This window comes from Ammodytes marinus (genome assembly GCF_949987685.1).
Source record: "Ammodytes marinus genome assembly, chromosome: 23".
In the NCBI taxonomy this organism is placed as follows: Eukaryota; Metazoa; Chordata; class Actinopteri; order Uranoscopiformes; family Ammodytidae; genus Ammodytes; species Ammodytes marinus.
The window spans coordinates 6,663,375-6,683,234 of NC_137227.1; the positions used below are offsets into that span (position 1 = coordinate 6,663,375).

A 19,860-nucleotide genomic window follows, 5' to 3' on the forward strand; every position below is an offset into this window, starting at 1 on the left:
CTAGTCCAGATTTGAAGAGTCTAAGTGCAATGGTTTTCAATCAGGACCAGTTCTAATGTGGCCTATACCCCTAAAAACCACTAAAATGTTCATTCTTTGCATTTTAACAAATAGAAAAAAAGTTTCACAAATCAGAAACTATGTTTTCTATAATCAATAGCCTCACTGTGATATTCTAGTCCAGATTTGAAGAGTCTAGGTGCAGTGGTTTTCAATCAGGACCAGTTCTAATGCGGTCTGGACCCCAAAAAAGCGTTGACATGTGCCTTTATTGCATTTTCACAGATAGGGTAAAAGTTTCACAAATCAGAAACTATGTTTTCTATAATGTATAGCCTCACTGTAATATTCTAGTCCAGATTTGAAGAGTCTAGGTGCAGTGGTTTTCAATCAGGACCAGTTCTAATGCGGTCTGGACCCCAAAAAAGCGTTGACATGTGCCTTTATTGCATTTTCACAGATAGGGTAAAAGTTTCACAAATCAGAAACTATGTTTTCTATAATGTATAGCCTCACTGTGATATTCTAGTCCAGATTTGAAGAGTCTAGGTGCAGTGGTTTTCAATCAGGACCAGTTTTAATGCGGCCTAGACCCCTAAAAACAATTAAAATGGGCATTCTTTGCATTTTCACAAATAGAAAAAAAGTTTCACAAATCAGAAACTAAGTTTTCTATAATGTATAGCCTCTCTGTGATATTCTAGTCCAGATTTGAAGAGTCTAGGTACAGTGGTTTTCAATCAGGACCAGTTCTAATGCGGTCTAGACCCCAAAAAAGCGTTGACATGTGCCTTTATTTCATTTTCACAAATAGAAAAAAAGTTTCACAAATCAAAAACAAGGTTTTCTATAATCTATAGCGTCACTGTGATAGTCTAGTCCAGATTTGAAGAGTCTAGGTGCAAGGGTTTTCAATCAGGACCAGTTCTAATGTGGCCTATACCCCTAAAAACCATTAAAATGTTCATTCTTTGCATTTTCACAAATAGAAAAAAAGTTTCACAAATCAGAAACTATGTTTTCTATAATCTATAGCCTCACTGTGATAATCTAGTCCAGATTTGAAGAGTCTAGGTGCAGTGGTTTTCAATCAGGACCAGTTCTAATGCGGTCTGGACCCCAAAAAAGCGTTGACATGTGCCTTTATTGCATTTTCACAGATAGGGTAAAAGTTTCACAAATCAGAAACTCTGTTTTCTATAATCTATAGCCTCACTGTGATATTCTAGTCCAGATTTGAAGAGTCTAGGTGCAAGGGTTTTCAATCAGGACCAGTTCTAATGTGGCCTAGACCCATAAAAACCATTAAAATGTTCATTCTTTGCATTTTCACAAATAGAAAAAAAGTTTCACAAATCAGAAACTATGTTTTCTATAATGTATAGCCTCACTGTGATATTCTAGTCCAGATTTGAAGAGTCTACGTGCAGTGGTTTTCAATCAGGACCAGTTCTAATGCAGTCTGGACCCCCCAAAAAAACTTGAAATTTATCTTTATTGCATTTTCACAAATAGAAAAAAGGTTTCACAAATCAGAAACTATGTTTTCCATAATGTATAGCCTCTCTGTGATATTCTAGTCCAGATGTGAAGAGTCTAGGTGCAGTGGTTTTCAATCAGGACCAGCTCTAATGTGGTCCAGATGCAAAAAAAGCAGTGAAATCTCCCCTCTCTTTCTTTTAAACAAACTTAATAAAGGTTACATCAATTGTAAACTGTTTTTAAAGAATGGTTAGACTCTCTTAGATAATCTAGACTAATTAATGTGGCTTTACCGCCGCGATTTAGGAGGTTAAACAACGGAGAATCAGTCGCTCCGCCGCTCCTTAAGAATCCCTTAACTTTTCCTTAACTGCCGAATCGGCTGCTGCGAATCAGCTGCCAACTTCAGCGTCGTCAGATACCCCAGGCAGAGCCGACTGAGCGTTTTGGAAGGCGGGTTTAGCTAAAACAGAATAAATTAAGATTTTTTTGGACACTAATCAGGTTCTAATAGAAATCCAAATCATGGGGGCGCCCGTGGCACAGGGGTAAGGGCGTTGCCCCCCGGGCCCAGGCCCCGCAGCAGATCCGGGCTCGTATCCCGCCCAGGTCCGTTCTCTTTATGTCTTCCCCCCTGTCCCCATGTCACCTCTGTCTCTACAAACTGTAAATAAAAAGCATAAAAAATGCCAAAAAATGATCAAAATCACAATTTTGAACCTGAAAATGAGCATTATATGTGACTTTTAAAGTATTTGCCTTCATTTAAAAAAAATTAACTGCCATTTTCCAAAGTCAGTATGCATACTGTTTAGCACAACAGGAAATGCTGACTGGAAAAAAAGCGTAGTCAGTGAATCTGTATCTATATTTAAGATTGTCAATATTAGAAAACATGAAGAAGGTGACCAGCTTGGTCGAGTTTGGCCAACACAAGCTTTCTGGTGGAGGCATGCCCAGCATTCTTCAAATGATTTTCCTTCCTTTGATTTCATGATGATGGTGGTGGAAAGCACTACCATGTCCCTCCCATATGTGTGTAGGCTACAACTAGGTTGAGAAGTTATGAATGAAAATGTCATACTCAGACAGCTGCATAAAATCATCTGCATTTAGCCTATTTGGTTTTTCCAGTCCTTGATTCAGCTTTTCCTTTGGTTTGTCACCTACCTGTTTGTAATATAAGTAGGCTATGCTGATCACTTACCATACATAAACTAGCAGTTCAGTCTCATCACCTGATGAGAACTAAAGTATTGGAACACTTTGAATTAAAATTAACACAGAGTAAAATAATCACACCATACAGTCACGCCTCCTTTAATTCATTTACAAACGACTTTGACACGCATGAAAGCTTTCATATCACACACACTGCAGAGATTCGAGGGCAGTGTGTGTGTCGCTGGTAGGGGTGTTTGAGGCTATAGATGTGCGTCAAAAGCTACTAAAGCCCTACTGCCAGCTGACCGGACTGACGCACAGTGCTATAACCAACTTCTACAAATGCTTACTGACCCTCTGCGATCAGTGTCCCTTCTTATTCTCAATTTCAAAGTGTCAGATTGTTGAAACATTCACCAATAATATCGATTAATGTCGAAGCTTGATTTCTGTGTCGCATCATTTGACCACTGTGGTCACTCAATGCGCTCTGGCGTATGACAGATGCCGGTGGCAGTTCTATAATAATTATATTCTTTAAAAAAATATACATTTTGGCAATCAGGACTCAATTGCTCATTTGGTATCACGTTCGTTTAAAAAAAAAAACATACACTGCTTTAATGGCTTAACATCCTCCGAACAATGGATGGGAAGTGTCTGGCTTTTCTTGAGACAGTATTTACTTTTTAGGACAAATGTTTTATAAACAGGGATAGACCATTATTTGGATAACAATGAAAGAAAACATTTTGCCTTAAGGGAGGAGGTAGTGGAGATCGTCATCGTAGAAACAATGCAACTTTATTTTCAAAGTCATCAATAAAAAAAATCAAAGAGTTTTTAGAAACACCTCCCGGATAAGTGCAGGAGATTCACAAAAGAGCTTGGTTTCCAATTAATGGGCAATAGACGGACCTATGGGCCGAACCGCGAGGACCCTGTGAAGGGCTATGCGGACACCGCTATGGAGTTTCCCAGTGAGTTATGGACATGCCTTTCGTGATTTTTTTCCTCCGTACTTTGGCTTAGGTTGTTAGTCTATTTTCACGCTTTACGCAAAGCGGGACATGGTTTGATGTTTAATCGCTCACCGTGGTGCGTAAAAAGGTGCGTCCCCGTCATTGCAGGCTATCATGTTATCGCTATATCCTTTGGGAAGGTAAATAAAAGGTTTTGCCAGAGCACTGCAGTGATGCCAAGTCTGGTAGGTGAGAGCACAGATATTTTTGTCTCGGACCTACATGCCGGTAGGAGTAGCGCTGGGAACAGCGCACTTTGTTGTCTGTTGGACTAATAGGATTTGACTGGTGCGTTTTAAGTTGAGCAGCGGAGCCTGTGCATTTATTAAATTATGTCACAATGCTTTTTAAGGATGCGGCACCTGTTTGCGAATGTTGCAGAAAACGGGTAGAGGTAAGAGCGCTTATGTCATGTAGTCTGTTGCGTTCAATTGTGTGCATTTTGTATTTTTTTGCATTGTGTGCTGCATCAGTGTATCGGTATTTTGCAACATCTTTAGGATATAGCCCATGTGTTGGCAGCTATTCAGTCATCGCACGTGTTCGTTCACAATGTATCTTGAGATAATTTAAAGCATCAGGACGTCTGGGATTCTTTGAATATTGTTGCATCTTTTCCTAGGAGTTGGCACCTGACTTGTGTTCATCCTATATCATTAGGCTATTCTAAAACCTATTTTCTGTATGCTTCAGGACTGTATTCAATCACCACATTTCATGGAACTAGATTGTTTACTGCCACTTCTTAATAGGTTGCTGTCGCCCACATTAAGCTATTCTGCAAAACTATAGTCCCTGGATCGCCATCAATCATAAAGCTTTTTAACATTAACTTCTAAATGAAGTTAAATGACTGTCAGGTGCTGGACATTAACAAACGTAATAATGGACTGAACTTGCATTGATCTTTTTAATGCTGTTTTTGAAGCTGATATACTGTTATTGCTCTGATTGGACAAGGCAGTACATCTGTTGGAGTTGTGCTTTTGTTCCCTAGTCATGCTAGAGATGTTACTGTAAGCCACCTCAGCAGAAGCAGTTGCTGAGTAATTAATGACTAGTTGTTTTTTCTGCTTTGTTCACTGGGAAAATACAAGTCATTCTCCTCTAGCATGACACAGCAAACTGTAAAGTGAAGGGTAATGCTGAATCTGCAGTTTTTGGTCAACAATCTCAATTGTCATTGTCAGTTGACATGCGTCAACAAAAAGAAGCAACATTTTATCAAAGGCTGACAGCTCTATGGGACTCCAACTAAGCTGAACAGGAAATGATGTCATGCCTTTGTCATGCGATTACTACTTATTTACAACTCTGCTTGGTCATGGGGAAGACCTTTTCAAAATAGAAAGGAGGTTGCATAGCATTTAAATGCCATCAGTGAGGTGTACTTTAAATAGCTCCTTATCTAGGGGGCTCGTTGTGTGAACCTGTTTGATACGGTTAGATAAAGTAGCACATGTCAAAGGCATCATCTCACGTGAATGCATCACCTCTCCAAAGTGTCTGTCACATATCTGGAGTGTAGCTTGCCATTATCCAAAGCATTGCCACTTGTGGACTCTTGTTTCCAATTAAAAATAGTAACATTATTTTGCCAGCTGATCTTGGCAGACAGAGCTATTAACTTTTAGTTTGGCCACAGTCCTGTACCTGCAAACTCAACCACCATGGTGAGAATGTAGAGTGGTTGTGTGTGTGCGTATGTGTATACGCAGTTTAGATTGACACATTCTCACGTAGGCAATGGCGCAGGTGAAAGGGTCACCGATTATCCTCAAGCTGAGTCACACACAACACTTACTGCAAAGTGGTCACGTTTTAGAAAATGACGTGTATGGAATAAGTTTGCCGGTGCAGACTTCACTTGAATCTGATATGAATGTGTTCAGCATTCAGTCGGGACGCTACTTGATGTAAAGTTTTGCTTTTGAACGATAATTTGAGGATCCATCTAGCACTTGTATAAACACCATTAACATGCATATTTTCTTGTATGTGCGCTCGTACTGGATTGCACGTCCGCAGGGATAATAAGTGTTGGCTCAGGGGGAAAGGTGGCTGTTACTGTGACTAATGCACATGGTTCAATAAGTACCTATGAAGATTTGGGACGCTGTGCACAACTACCATATGTACATAAGGTTTACAGCAGGTTTTCTGGGAAACAAGTGGGTGCTATGAGTCAGATGTGCAGTATAATATACACAGACTGATTCTATTTATCTTTATAATTCTCAGTGGTACCGAAGCAAACCTGCAACATTAGTGTAACCATTTTTGTTTTTGCGGTTCAGCTCAATTTTTTGCTAGTTTTCTGGGAGCTTAATCTGGCCTGCATCTGACCCATCTCCCTGGAAAGATCAGCTGTATCTCTGTCCTCCCTCTGCGTCACACACCCAGGCTGCGCTGAAAGAGAGCATTCAGCATGTGGCACAGAGGAACGAGGCTTGATGCCCACATGACCCACAACAGCCAAACTACAGTAATTGCCGAGCATTTCCCTAGAGTGTGCATGTGCTTTAATTATATGTTAGAAGTTTCTTCCGTGGCCAATGAGAAAAGCTTAGAAGTAATATATTCAACTTTCTGAATAAGGCTGCTTAAAGGTACAGAACTGCCCTGTTCTAAAGAAGGGTTAAACAAGGGCACCATCATTTCTGTATTGTCATGATATCGGCGATTTTCTGTTCAGAATCAAGGCAATCACATGATTTCTTAGTTCTTAGACATGAAACTAAATGAGATGCTGCTTAATCATGCTGATTGTTCTTTAAACATTCCTAAAAAATCATATATTATTACTGTAATGATAATGAAAGGTCAATTCCCGAACAGCTAAATTATCTAGATAAGAGTGCAAGCAAGGCCCCAGCAACTGGAAGGTTCTTGTTTTGTAATTGACACAGACCTATGACCTCAAAGTGGGTGAACATAGGACAACGATGGTAGGAATTAGACAAAAGTAATTCAATCCAAAGTGATGCGTCACTACCCCTGAAGGCCTTGGCAGACCATATGCGAGTCATCAGATGTATGTATAAATGGGTTGTATTGTATGTTCCGCGTCATATATTTGATCACCGGACAGGAGGGTGTTATTTGTAATACCAGTGGTGGCTGGTATAACATATTCGGTGCCAACCATTTCAAGGCACTTGACCCAGAACTGCTGGAGTGTTGGGTGTGTTGCTGGGATAATTGTCCTTCTGCAAGCTTTCTCTGTCTCAACACAAAATATTTGGAGACTATCAGGTTCTTGGTCACCTCTCTCGGACAGACGGCCGTCTCTAAAAGGGCCCCAGTTGTTCCAAATTTTTTACATTTAAGCATCAAGGATGCCACTTTGATCTTGGCTAGACTTTCCAAGATCTGTGCTTGGACAGAATCCTGTGTCTGAGCTGAATTTCAAGTTTCATAGCAAAGTGTCTGAATACTGTCTGTATCAATGTGTTATCTTAAATATGTAGGCTTAATCTTCCCTTTAAGTTATTTGCAAACATTTCATCATGGGGTGTCAAGTATGGATTGATAAGGGGAAAAAAATTAATTATATTAGAGTTAGTCTCAAAATGTGAAAAAAGGATTCATTTAGATTCCTGTTTTCACGCGCACACACGCGCACACACACACACACACACGTTAACATTATGTGTTTTCATTCAGTCACAATTCTAAAGCGACCTTTGAGTGACAGTATTTATGTATGTTTGATTGCAGGACTGCTCGCCTTGCTGTTGATAGTGTTGGAGTGGACCCGGCCAAGCCTACCGACCCCGCTGAAGCCAATCTGTGACCTGAGAGTCCTGAACCATTTCATCAAGGAAGCACGAGACGCAGAAATTGCTATGGTGAGGGCAAATGTGTGCGTGTAAGGCCAGGTGAACACAGAGAGGTTGATGTCCTGGAATCACTGGCACTGAATGTTCCTGTATCATTAAAGAAAGTGTGTCCTTATCGCTAACATGGTTACTGAATCTTGAATCTTGGTTTTCTTAGAAGTCTTGCAGAGAAGGCTGTAGCCTATCAGAGTCTGTGACTGTTCCTCAAACCACAGTCGAATTTGATGTCTGGGAGAAGAAAAATGTAAGTAACCACTGAAAATATATTTAGATATGCAATAAGATCATACAAGATCCTAGAAATGTGCTTATGTGTGTAATCATTCAACCACAAACATCCTCACGTACTTTTCCAAAATTCTCAGATATCATTATCTTTTGCAGTTTTTGGGGGAAGTAACTCGAGTTAATTTCAAATGGGAAAGCTGATAAGTTGCTTCCTTTGTTCTTTATAACTCTAAAACTCTTGTCTTCTTTATATTTTCTCGCAAGGCATTGGAGCAAGCCCATGAGGTGCAGTCCGGCTTATGGCTCTTACAACAGGCCCTCAGCTTGCTACTGACCTCAGTCACCAACACAGAACTGCACAGCCAAATAGATAACTCCATCAGAAACCTGCTAAGCATCAATGCTGTGCTGCGCAGCCTCAGCATCCAGGTGAGTTACAGTGTTTACTGGGAGGCTTAAAGGCATAGTTCAGTATTCTTGAATGGGGTTGTATGAGGTACCTATGCATCTTTAGTCTGTTACCTTATAGAGATGGCGATCACTGCAGTCATTCTAAGGAGTTTGTAAGAAACATCACTTTAGCATTTTCGGCCTTGTACTGTTTCAGAGAGGGCCAGAAGAACCCCCCCCCCACCAATTATAAAAATGCTAACTTTAAAAAAAAAAAACATATATTTACACTAAATATATGATGTTTTCACTGCTGATTTCTGGACTGATACGCTGCACTTCACCAACGCAAGTTGGCATTTTAACACATGGCCAAAATTTACTTGAAAAAGTGCAAAAATACTCATTCTAATGACTACACTAGTCTTGCTCAGCCAGACCAAATTAAAGCTTAGTAGTATGGTCCGCAACCAAACTATATAGTTTCGAGTATAGGCGGGAAAACTGGCCCAGGAAGCCGCAACGTTTCCATTCAAAATAGTGCAATTTGATGACCATGGACCTATTATAAAAGATGCCGACCCAACACCGTTAATGACGTGTGCTGTATGTGTGCGCAGCAACATTATGAGCTGGATATTTTTAAACATATCAAACACACGCTCGCACTTTCTTTTGTCTCCCGAGTGGAGCATAAACGGTAGGCTACAGCGGGGAAGGGGGGGAGTTTAACAACGCTAGGGCTGGGCGATATGGGCCAAAATCAATATCTCGATATTTTTTTACTATATCTCGATACACGATATATATCTCGATATATTTCAAATCTCCTCTAGAGCACATCCTAAATGCTCAATTTAATTTATTTTTTGCATAACATCACACCAGTAATATGATTTAAATAGTCCCTGCAAAATGTGTCTGCACTAACGATGCATTAGGCTACATGAAACATGTTTATATTCTTTAGTGCTTTCTATTGAAACAATTTGAAACTTGCACATGGCAAAGAGTTTGCACATTGTATTGATTATTCCACATCCTTCCACTCCCATACAATGGATCCAGCATTATTTTATTTAGAAACAGTTTTTTCCATCTTCTGTTAATCTGTAAACTGAGAACACTAATTATGACTCATTACAACCACTTACTAATTGTTTATCACCACTAACCCCCTGAAGATAGCAGCCACACTTTAAATGCAGAACAGGTTTTGATCCATAATAGTAGTCTATGTGTATAAAAGGCTCTGACATGTATAATGGTTACTGTCGCTTTAAGAGCAGTTGCTCCCTGTCTAAGTTAAGTTTCGTTTTCTGCCTGTTAGTCCGAGAGAGAGATTCATGCAAGCGCAAACAGCAGGTGGCTCATCGTCCCTCTGTTACCTGCCTTATTGTTTAATTCTCCTGTATTTAGTTAATGAAAATAAAACTGGAAGACAATCAGAGGATTTAAATAAATACGGCTGAGAATTAAATGGGATGCCGTGGTTGTGTGACGTTGGACCAAAAACTCCCCCGGCGCTCGTTCGCTTTCCTCTCATAAGGACCAGGCTCTGTACAGCGGCCGCTTATGCTGTCAAGCGCCCGTCTACAAAAAAGGTCCATGCTATGAACGACAGCCGCCTTCGCCGTCTTTCGCGCCCCCTCCACCCGCTCGTTCGGCTGTCATAAGAGCAGAGCCCTCGTCTTTTTTTCTCCCCCTCTCGTCGTTGTTTTCACATGGCGATAAAAGTGAACACTCACAGGGCACAGACTACGTCACAGGTGCGCGCCCAGGAGACTCTGGTTGGGAGGGGTGAGTGAGTGAGTTGCCAATGCATGTGAGTCTGTGAGGCAGAGGGGCAGAGAGCCACAGGAAAGAGCGAGAGAAGCGAACACCAGCGAGTTTGCCGGTGGCGGCGGCGGTGGCTAAAAAAAACACATTACGTGCCAATTTGTATTCGATGGTCGCGATAGGGTCATTTTATACATCCCCTGGAGCACATCTCGCGATATATCGAATATATTCGATATATCGCCCAGCCCTAGCTCCCGGTTCCATTTCATCCGGAGTGCTATACTAGTTGTCTATACCCGGTTAGCCAGACTAAGTACATCTACAAGCCCCCTTCAATAATGCAGAGCTATCCCTTTAGAGTAGAAGTAAGTGATATGGTCCTTTAAGCTAACTTCTTGTCAGTGACTGCAGTCGGCACTGCAGTCCCCTCCCTTGTCCCTATGTCACCCCCACATGAACCCGCAGCTGCATTCATCAGATAGTGCCGCAATGGAGAGCAGCGAGTCATTGTTCACAGGCACATAAGCCCGCCTCTTTATAGCGCTCTGTCTCCTGATTGAATAAAAACTAGCGGGATACCCGAAATTGTATCTGGCAAATCCTGGAAAGCTGAATAACTGGGAGAGCTCTGTTAGGATTTTAAGTTATTGCTGTATGAATAGAGTGATTTAACACGTATATTAACAAAAAAATATCACTTGCTTCTCCTTTAATGGTATTAAATTAACCTAATTGTAATAATATTAGGAAAATCAATATACTATACTATACTGGCACATTGAGATCCTTACCCTATCCTTCCATGTATTGTAGTCATGAAGAAAACACTTAGGACCTGTCCAGATAAATTCATTATATCTGAGAGAAAATTGGCCAGGGTAAATAAAGCAGATGTATTTATCTTATATTGAAGATGTAATGGCCATACTTGAACTCAAGTTGAGTTCCTTGTAATGAATTAATGGTGTTTTGTCTGGTAAAAGAACACTGAGAAGAAAACGTAAGCATTTTGTGACAGTACCGTGGGCACTGAAGCTGCAGCACAATGATGTTCTTAAGTTGTGGCAGCACAGCCTTGGTCTATTTCAGGTCCAAGCTGAGGCTTTGTAGCTGGACTAACTAAAGCTGAATGAGTAGCGAAAACAAAACAAAAAACTATCTTGTCAATATAAATAGTATTTTCACTACACTTCAAGATGAGATAGGATCACTGCTGTGGGGCTGCCTGAAGAGGAAATGCCATGGAAGATCAATCAGATGCAAATGTCTGTGACTTGGCTTACTCCTACAGGGGAAAAAGTAGCATTTTGTACTGTACGCATGGAAGGAGAAATGTCAGAACAAAACTATTTCTTTGTACTCTTTCAGGAATATATTCCTCCAACAAGTGCAACGACACTTGAAGGAACATGGACGGTGTCTTCAGCAACAGATTTGCTTCAAGTCCATGTCAACTTCCTGAGAGGCAAAGTGCGCCTCCTTCTTCTGGATGCACAGGCTTGTCAGCAAGATGTCAGCTGATCAGCTGGTCTCCCTTCTCCAGGCGAAGCTACTTTGTGTTTCCAAAGGCAAGAAGAGGGATTTGACACTGCTGCCCTTCATGCTGGCTGCTGGAAGCGGTGAGCAGACAAAGAAAGATACAGCCATCCTCATATAAGGGGAGAAGGCTGGATGCAAAGGACAGTCCCATCTAGGCTTTGGGTGGGCAGCAGATGATTGCACCTCAGAATGTGAAACATGGGACATGGTGAAGCACCCACTGACCAAAATGAGGCCTATGGGAAGCACTGCTCCAATAGCTGTTCTACTGGCACTCTCTTGCACTTTTTTGTGTGTTAGTTAAGACCGCAAGTTTAAATCTGCACATAGTGTGTATGTGTGACTGTTTCCAGTGAGTTTGGCCTCTACACTTACCTCTTTAGAGTGAATTGTGGAGTGAAACTCCCAGAAAATCTCGATTGCACCAGGGTATTAGTGGACTGCGAGGATTCCAATTCCACTGCAAAAAGGCAAAACTGAACGAGGCCTCACCCCACAAGCCTTTTAACATTTTTCAAATATGCCTCACAGAAACATTGCTCTCTTTTCTTGGATGTTTTTCAATATATATTTTAATATATTTTTTAAAATTGTGTAATTACTATTTATACAGATTTTCTACGTTTAAGCTCCAGTCTTTGTATTTTTTTAGTGTCAGAGCTTTAAGATTTTAGTTGGGCTTTAGTTCCCATGTCCTCTTGTGCATTTGTAATGGCATTTGCTGACATCATTAGATGATACCATCTTCCTCTTAATTAAGACTGTATGTATCTTACTAGCTGTTAGATTCACATGGCATGACTAAGGATGGAGGATTACATGAGAAGTGTGTTTTTGTTGTTGGCAGACCAACAGTCATCAGTCGCTACACACTGATGGCCAAACTGCCTTAACATCCTGCGAGACTGTAATTGCAAATATTTTTCCGGATTCTGACGCTAACACGGTCTCTTCCATCCTGCTAATGTTCGTCATCAAACAGCAATCAAGTTAGTCCTGGGAACTTGAGGTTTTCCATCAAATGGATGCTCAACTATATGACGTTAGTTAAGTGCTCTTCCTTGTTTTTTCCCGTATTTTTAAATCTTGTTTTGCAAGTGCTAGATGTTTTTTAAGGATGTTTGTACATGTTTTCTTTCCTGTTGTGTTTGTGTTGTTTTGTCCCATCACTGTATAATGTGCTATTTAAATACAAAATATTATTCTTGGATAAAGAAAGGATAGATGGAAACACAGCAAAGGGGAAGTCTGCCCATTTCATTCATTAACTTTGTCTTGTTCACATCAGTGGAGTTAAAGAAGCTTCTGCTGTTCTGATGCTGAATACAAGCTGCTACCACAGACCCTGCTGGTTCAATGAGTCTCATTCATTCAAGTATAACGTGCCCTTCATGCAAAGGTGATGGTACAAGATACATTGCAGCAAGTAAGATTTTTGCCATGAAATCAAATGCCTTGTCTTCTTGAAAACTGCTTGAACATGAGCAGTTCATAAGGCTGAAACAAAATGTAAATCAATAGACCACTGACATCTAGTGGACATTATTCGAAAGAACACATGCTTGAAATGTAAACTCAGATATTTCTATTTCATAATAATAAGGTCAAAATATGCACATACATGGAACCATACACACTTGCACTGACTTTTGAAGATAATACAGTTGTACATTTTAACAACTATTAAATCACATTTAGGTTTAACATGGAAAACAACACTGCTGCGTCAAGAGACCTGCAAAGTGAAAAAAAGAAAGAATAAACAACCAGTGACAATTTGTAATTGACAAAACACATGACAAACTAGCAGATTATATTAAGTCAACTAAGGTTGTCCCACTTGGAGTTTTCAAACACAGTAAACTGACAAACACACATCCAAAACACTGTGCTGTCTTTAATGTTCTGCAGTCCTCTGGCTGCTGTGACCAGTCGTCTCCACACACACAGTCCCACCAGATAACAATATGATATCCATCTACCAGTCTTTGAGGAAACAAAATGCGTACTTGAAGACGAATAGAGAACTTCTGACCAACACACGCCTTTGTTCACTTAGTGTCTGGGTAGAAAACCTTAATATGAATGGCCGAGTTGTTGCGTGTGCGCGTCATGGGCTCCCCGGCCTCATCGGGATCTTCTGGCTCCAGGTCGTCCACCAGCTCCACGGTGGAGGTGTTGGCGGCCAGCTGCAGTACCCCCTGGCTGCCGGCCTGCAGCTGGAGGGCTATGTTAATGGCTCTGTTGATGGCCAGGCCCAGGCCGTGCACACAGATCTCCCTGTGAGCCCCACCTTCCAGCAGCTTCTGACAGCGTGCCAGCTGAGCCCGGAAGTCCGTCTTCATGTTGACGTAGACGTCGTTGCGTCTCTTTGGGAGTTTGCGGGGCAGGCGCTTCCTAAGGGTGTACTCCCCCGGGTCCATCTCTACAGCGGGAGAGGCAGAGTCAGCGTGCAGGGGGGCGCTAGCAGGGACAGAGGACATACCTGGGTTGCGTTGCTCCGTCATGTTTCTGAGTGGAGATATGTGTTCTTAGCAGCTGGGGCCAAACGAGGAAGCTGAGAAAACAAAGTTTGCAGACAGAGTGAGATGTCGTCATGATAAATGACACCTTCAACAATTACAGTATTTGTCCTATCATGGCCGCAACTGACAATTATTTTCTAAATCTCTTGATATTTTTTTTTTTTTTTTGTAATGATATTATTATATACAATGTAAGTAAAGGTATTTCCTAAAACGCAGGATAATACCTTCAGCATCCAACCAACAGTCCTAAACTATACCATAAGACAGAAAAGCAACAGAACCAAAAAACTTCAGACTAGATCATTTAACATATAAAATATGTTTTTAATATAATAGGGTAGTTGTTAATTAATTTGCTATCAATTGACCAGTACTTTCAGCTGTACATCCCTGATCCTGCAGTAAGTCAGGTGTCCAATAGAAAATTGACAACTTCATTAATGAATGATTGAATGTTTTAAGTCATAAAGTAGTGCCTATATCTTTGTATAATGAAAATTGTTCCCTTTTGGACTGATGGTTGGATTGAATTGTGATGGGGATGTTTCACTTATTATTACTCACATTCTTATGAACTGATTAAACAATCAACAGATTCACTAATACTGATTTACATTAGTCATTGCAGCCATACACTATAGGGGCCGTCACTAAAATAGGGCAACAAATGAAAAACGTGTATCTCATAGCATAGGAACTATGAAAATGAATGGCTTATCTACACCATATAGCTTTGTTATTATGGGCATAAGCAGGATGTGCTAAACTACCACTAAAATGAGACTATTACTGCATCGTTAAAACAGAAAAGACGTGTCTCACCTAAACTATACTATATGGCTTGTCTGTATTAAACAAGCTGTAGGGACACACGGGTAGGTTCGTGTGTTACATTAGCCCTGTCATAGCTAACGAGCTAACGCAACATTAGCCTGTGGTGGTAGGCAGCCCACCCTGTCATTTACTGTGAAAGGTAATTTCCATGACTAGTTCGTCCATTAAATTAGCTCACGTACCTTCAGAAAATAATTCCAAGTGAGAACTGTCCCTTATACCATCGCAGATATCTGAGGAGCGTGCAGTTTCTCTGTAGAAGAAGCTGTTTATTTTCTGTGCGCCCCGGAAGTAGTCCGACGGACGAAAAACACTGCCTCGGTCGAAAAATATTTCATGATTTTCAGCAAAGAAATAAAATCCCTAGACCATCTATAATATTTAAAATAATAATTCCAACGGCTGTGTTCTGTCAAACATGGAAATGAACAAACAAGAAACACATAGCCTACAAAAATAAAAATCTGTATTTATTTGTAAAAAATAAAAATCTGTATTTATTTGTAGGCCTTTTGCTCTGCTTTGCGCATGGGCAGCCTGCACTTTTTGAAACTGAAAATTAATACAAATTTCAAGGAATTTCACATTCTAGCTGTTAATCAGCGATTCACCAATAATTTAAAAACAGACACCATGTAAGCTTGTTATAAATTTAGGAGTGACAAAATGTAATTACACATTCGACATTCCTACAGTGAGTGAGTGCAATGATTCCTGCACTAAATCTCTCCGGTTATTTCCTCACTGAAATGTTTTTGAGCATGGGAGTTTAGACAGTTATCCTTTATGCACCATGCATAGTAAAATATCACACAGCAGTGCATCCACTCTTTGATTTTACATGCTCGCGTCGTACAGCGGCATCTAGTGGCCATGGCGTAGTCGGTCTTCAAAGCAGCTTTCCCTTTTCCCTTTTTTTTTTTTGGCATTGTAATTGGCATTTCGTTTAAAGCAGCTTCCTTTGTAACTAACAGTTGAACTACAGTTAAAATCAAGTCAAGTCAATATCAAGCTGTAAGTATTGTTGTCATCAGCAACCCATCACACAAAAAAATATGTTGGCTTACTTTGCATCAAAAGGAAGTATTTTATTTGCAGGTAACAGCTGCATAAAGAGATTTAGGGTGGAAGTGCATTCACCAGTTACAGCTCCATGGTAGCTATCGCCAATAAGGACAATATGCTCTGATGTCAATTGTTTTGCTCACCATTTTACTGTATCTTATTTAAAATATTCTTAATAATTAATCATGTAGTTTTGTGAAACATGTGTGATTCTTATTTTATGACTGCTGATATGGTAAAACCTGGTGAGACAGCAGGATGGAATAAAGAAACACGTAGAGTGAACAGAGTCCAGGGCTACCTTGTATCAGCAGAAAATTATTATCTAGGCTACACAGATAATCATTCAACTCCATCAACACTACATCCAAGACTATAAAATGAGTCTTGTTTTTGATACCTTAAAGTAAATGAAGTTGGAACACATGCCTCAAAAGAGAGACATCAAGCTGAAAAATATGTTTACCTGCACGAAGAAGACACCTGGGGCCTGTTGCATAAAAGTGGAATAAAGACATCCAGGATGATTGATAAAGCCAGCCTTGACAAAGTCTAGCCTGGGCACTTTGGATTAGTCAGTTGCATAAACGCCAATCCAGGATGTAAAGGGGCTGCTTTGTCAAGCCAGGTGTAAGTAATTCTGTTAAGTGCCAGCCCACAGCTTTCAGAAGTAGACCCAAAGATCGAACACAGATTTACTGATGGAAAACGGCCCATTTTCCCACAATGCCTTGCTAGTTTAAACCGTAAGTCAGGGGGCAGTTCATTTCATACAGAAGATGTATTCTCTGCCAACTGTTCTTGATGTCCCTGCATTGTTTTATGATAAAATAGTTGACAGTGAGCAGTCTGCAGGTGCATCTAAAAAAATTAATATCATGGAAAATCCATTCAAAAAGTGAAACTTTCATAGATTCATTACAAGAAGTGAAATATGTCAGGCCTTTTTTTGGATGATTGATTGATCATGGAATAAAAAATCCAGTATCTCAAAATATTAGAATGTTACATACAACCAATCAGAAAAAGGATTTATAATACAGAAATGTCGACCTTCTGTAAAGTATGTTTATTCTAGATTAATTTCACTTCATGTGTAATGAATTTCTAGAATATATTTAAGTTTCACTTTTTGAATTCAATTACTGAAAAAATAAGAAAGAAAGAAAACAAAGTTTGCAGACAGAGTTAGAAAAAGAATTTTTCATTGATATTGAATTTTGTTTCAGATGCACCTCGATATAGTTATAAGTACAAAGTGAATTTATTTGACCCACACTTGCAACGTCATCTGCCATCGATAATCAATTGTATAAATATAGCTTGCAATATGAACAGACTATCACATAACTTATTATAATTTATATCATTTCATCTTAATCTAATTATAATTAAGTTAATTATAAATGGTTCAGGTTAAATAAATAAAAAAGAAGAACTATTTAACTAAATGACAATGCAGTCTTTTATGTGGTACCTTAAAACAGGCTAATGAAAATAAAGCAATACACGGAAGATCATGGAATAACTGTTAAACACCTTGATTTCAGATCGGAGTGACAGCTGACTGAGCCAATCAGGCAACATAATAAGTTTATCCTTTACGTTTAGCCTGGTCCCGACCAGGCTAAACGTAAAGGATAAATCTCCATGGTAACTTCTGTCCCTCCGCTTTTATGCAACCGGATCATGGCTAACGCAAGCCAGGATAACCGAAATATCCTAGGTTAATCCCTTATCCTAGTTTTATGCAATAGGCCCCTGGTCATCTACAAAGGGGAAACAAGTTTCAGTGAAGATCTCACCAATTCTAAATCCAGTTCAGAATGTTTTCCTGCTGTGTTGCAGGAAATGTCGCCCTGTGGGCCCACCTCCCATCCCATTGGAGTCAGGTGCATTGAAATTAATTAGCTAACAGTTGATACTACAGTTACAATCAAGTCAAGATCATGTTGTTAGTTTTGTTGTCTTCAGCAACCCATCTCACATAATTTTTTTACTTTGCATCATCAGGAAGTATTGTATTTGTAGGTAACAGCAGCATAAAGAGATTCTTGGTGGAAGTGCATTCATCAGAGTTACTGTAGCTCCATGGTAGCTATCGCCAATAAGGACAGTAAGCTCTGATGTCAATTGTTTAGCTCACAATTTTATTGTATCTCAGGTAAAATTTGCTTAATATCTAATAATAATAATTATTATTATTATATTAATAATGGATTGGATTTATATAGTGCCTTTCTGGGCACTCAAAATGCTTTGGGTTTTTAGGTGTCATTCATTCATACACCATACCGGTGGTGTTAAGCTATAGCCACAGCTGTCCTGGGGCAGACTGACGGAAGCGTGGCTGCCGTTCAGCGCCTATGGCCCCTCCGACCACCACCTCAAACACACAGCAGTCATACAGATTCACACGAGGCAAGGTGGGTGAAGTGTCTTGCCCAAGGAAACAACAACCATGACACAAGTGGCAGGGCGGGAATGGAATCGCCAACCCTTCAATCATTGGCCCTCTCTACCATCAGAGCCACAGTCGCCCCAATTTAATCGGGTCATTTTGTGATACTTTAGACTTTAGACTTTATTCATACACGTGTTATTCTTATTTTATGACTGCTGATATCATAAAACCTGATTGATCAAGGTGAGACAGCAGGATAGAATAAAGAAACACGTGTGAACAGAGTCCAGGGCTACCTTGTATCAGCAGAAAATTATTATCTACACACATAATCAACAAATATGTTTACCTGCATGAAGAAGACACCTGGCCTATTGCATAAAAGTGGAATAAAGACATCCAGGATGATTGATAAAGCCAGCCTTGACAAAGTCTAGCCTGGGCACTTTGGATTAGTCAGTTGCATAAATGCCAATCCAGGATGTAAAGGGGCTGCTTTGTCAAGCCAGGTGTAAGTAATTCTGTTAAGTGCCAGCCCACAGCTTTCAGAAGTAGACCCAAAGATCGAACACAGATTTACTGATGGAAAACGGCCCATTTTCCCACAATGCCTTGCTAGTTTAAACCGTAAGTGAGGGGGCAGTTCATTTCATACAGGAGATGTATTCTCTGCCAACTGTTCTTGATGTCCCTGCATTGTTTTATGATAAAATAGTTGACAGTGAGCAGTCTGCAGGTGCATCTAAAAAATTGAATATCATGGAAAGTCCATTCAAAAAGTGAAACTTTCATAGATTCATTACACAAAGTGAAATATGTCAGGCCTTTTTTTGGATGATTGGTTGATCATGGAATAAAAAATCCAGTATCTCAAAATATTAGAATGTTACATACAACCAATCAGAAAAAGGATTTATAATACAGAAATGTCGACCTTCTGAAAAGTATGTTTATTCTCGATTAATTTCACTCCATGTGTAATGAATTTCTAGAATATATTTAAATTTCACTTTTTGAATTCAATTACAGAAAAAAGAATTTTTCATTGATATTGAATTTTGTTTTAGATGCACCTCGATATAGTGATAAGTACAAAGTGAATTTATTTGACCCACACTTGCAACGTCATCTGCCATCGATAATTAATTGTATAAATACAGCCTGCAATATTGAACATCAATTATTATAATTTATATCATTGCATCTTAATCTAATTATAATTAAGTTAATTATAAATGGTTCAGGTTAAATAAATAAAAAAGAAGAACTATTTAACTAAATGACAATGCAGTCTTTTATGTGGTACCTTAAAACAGGCTAATGAAAATAAAGCAATACACAGAAGATCATGGAATAACTGTTAAACACCTTGATTTCAGATCGGAGTGACAGCTGACTGAGCCAATCAGGCAACATAATAAGTTTATCCTTTACGTTTAGCCTGGTCCCGACCAGGCTAAACGTAAAGGATAAATCTCCATGGTAACTTATGTCCCTCCGCTTTTATGCAACCGGATCATGGCTAACGCAAGCCAGGATAACCGAAATATCCTAGGTTAATCCCTTATCCTAGTTTTATG

General features: G+C 39.8%; 2 protein-coding genes across 2 annotated transcripts; one reads left to right on the plus strand and one right to left on the minus strand.

Annotated features, from left to right (window-relative positions):
* Positions 1 to 3,547: 3,547 nt before the first annotated feature.
* Positions 3,548 to 11,431, plus strand: epoa (erythropoietin a; the record flags this gene model as incomplete). The annotated part of the gene is made up of 5 exons (XM_080051922.1): positions 3,548 to 3,626; positions 7,389 to 7,519; positions 7,668 to 7,754; positions 8,003 to 8,167; positions 11,279 to 11,431. 5 exons carry the CDS (start codon positions 3,548 to 3,550, stop codon positions 11,429 to 11,431), a joined length of 615 nt encoding a protein of 204 aa, XP_079908048.1.
* A 1,255-nt stretch (positions 11,432 to 12,686) lies between these two features.
* On the minus strand, positions 12,687 to 15,108 carry pop7 (POP7 homolog, ribonuclease P/MRP subunit). The gene is made up of 2 exons (XM_080051636.1): positions 14,994 to 15,108; positions 12,687 to 14,006 (listed from the first exon to the last, which is right to left on the minus strand). The coding sequence occupies exon 2, from the start codon at positions 13,954 to 13,956 to the stop codon at positions 13,501 to 13,503; it is 456 nt and encodes a 151-aa protein (XP_079907762.1). The 5' UTR covers positions 13,957 to 14,006; positions 14,994 to 15,108; the 3' UTR covers positions 12,687 to 13,500.
* Between the last annotated feature and the right edge of the window lie 4,752 nt (positions 15,109 to 19,860).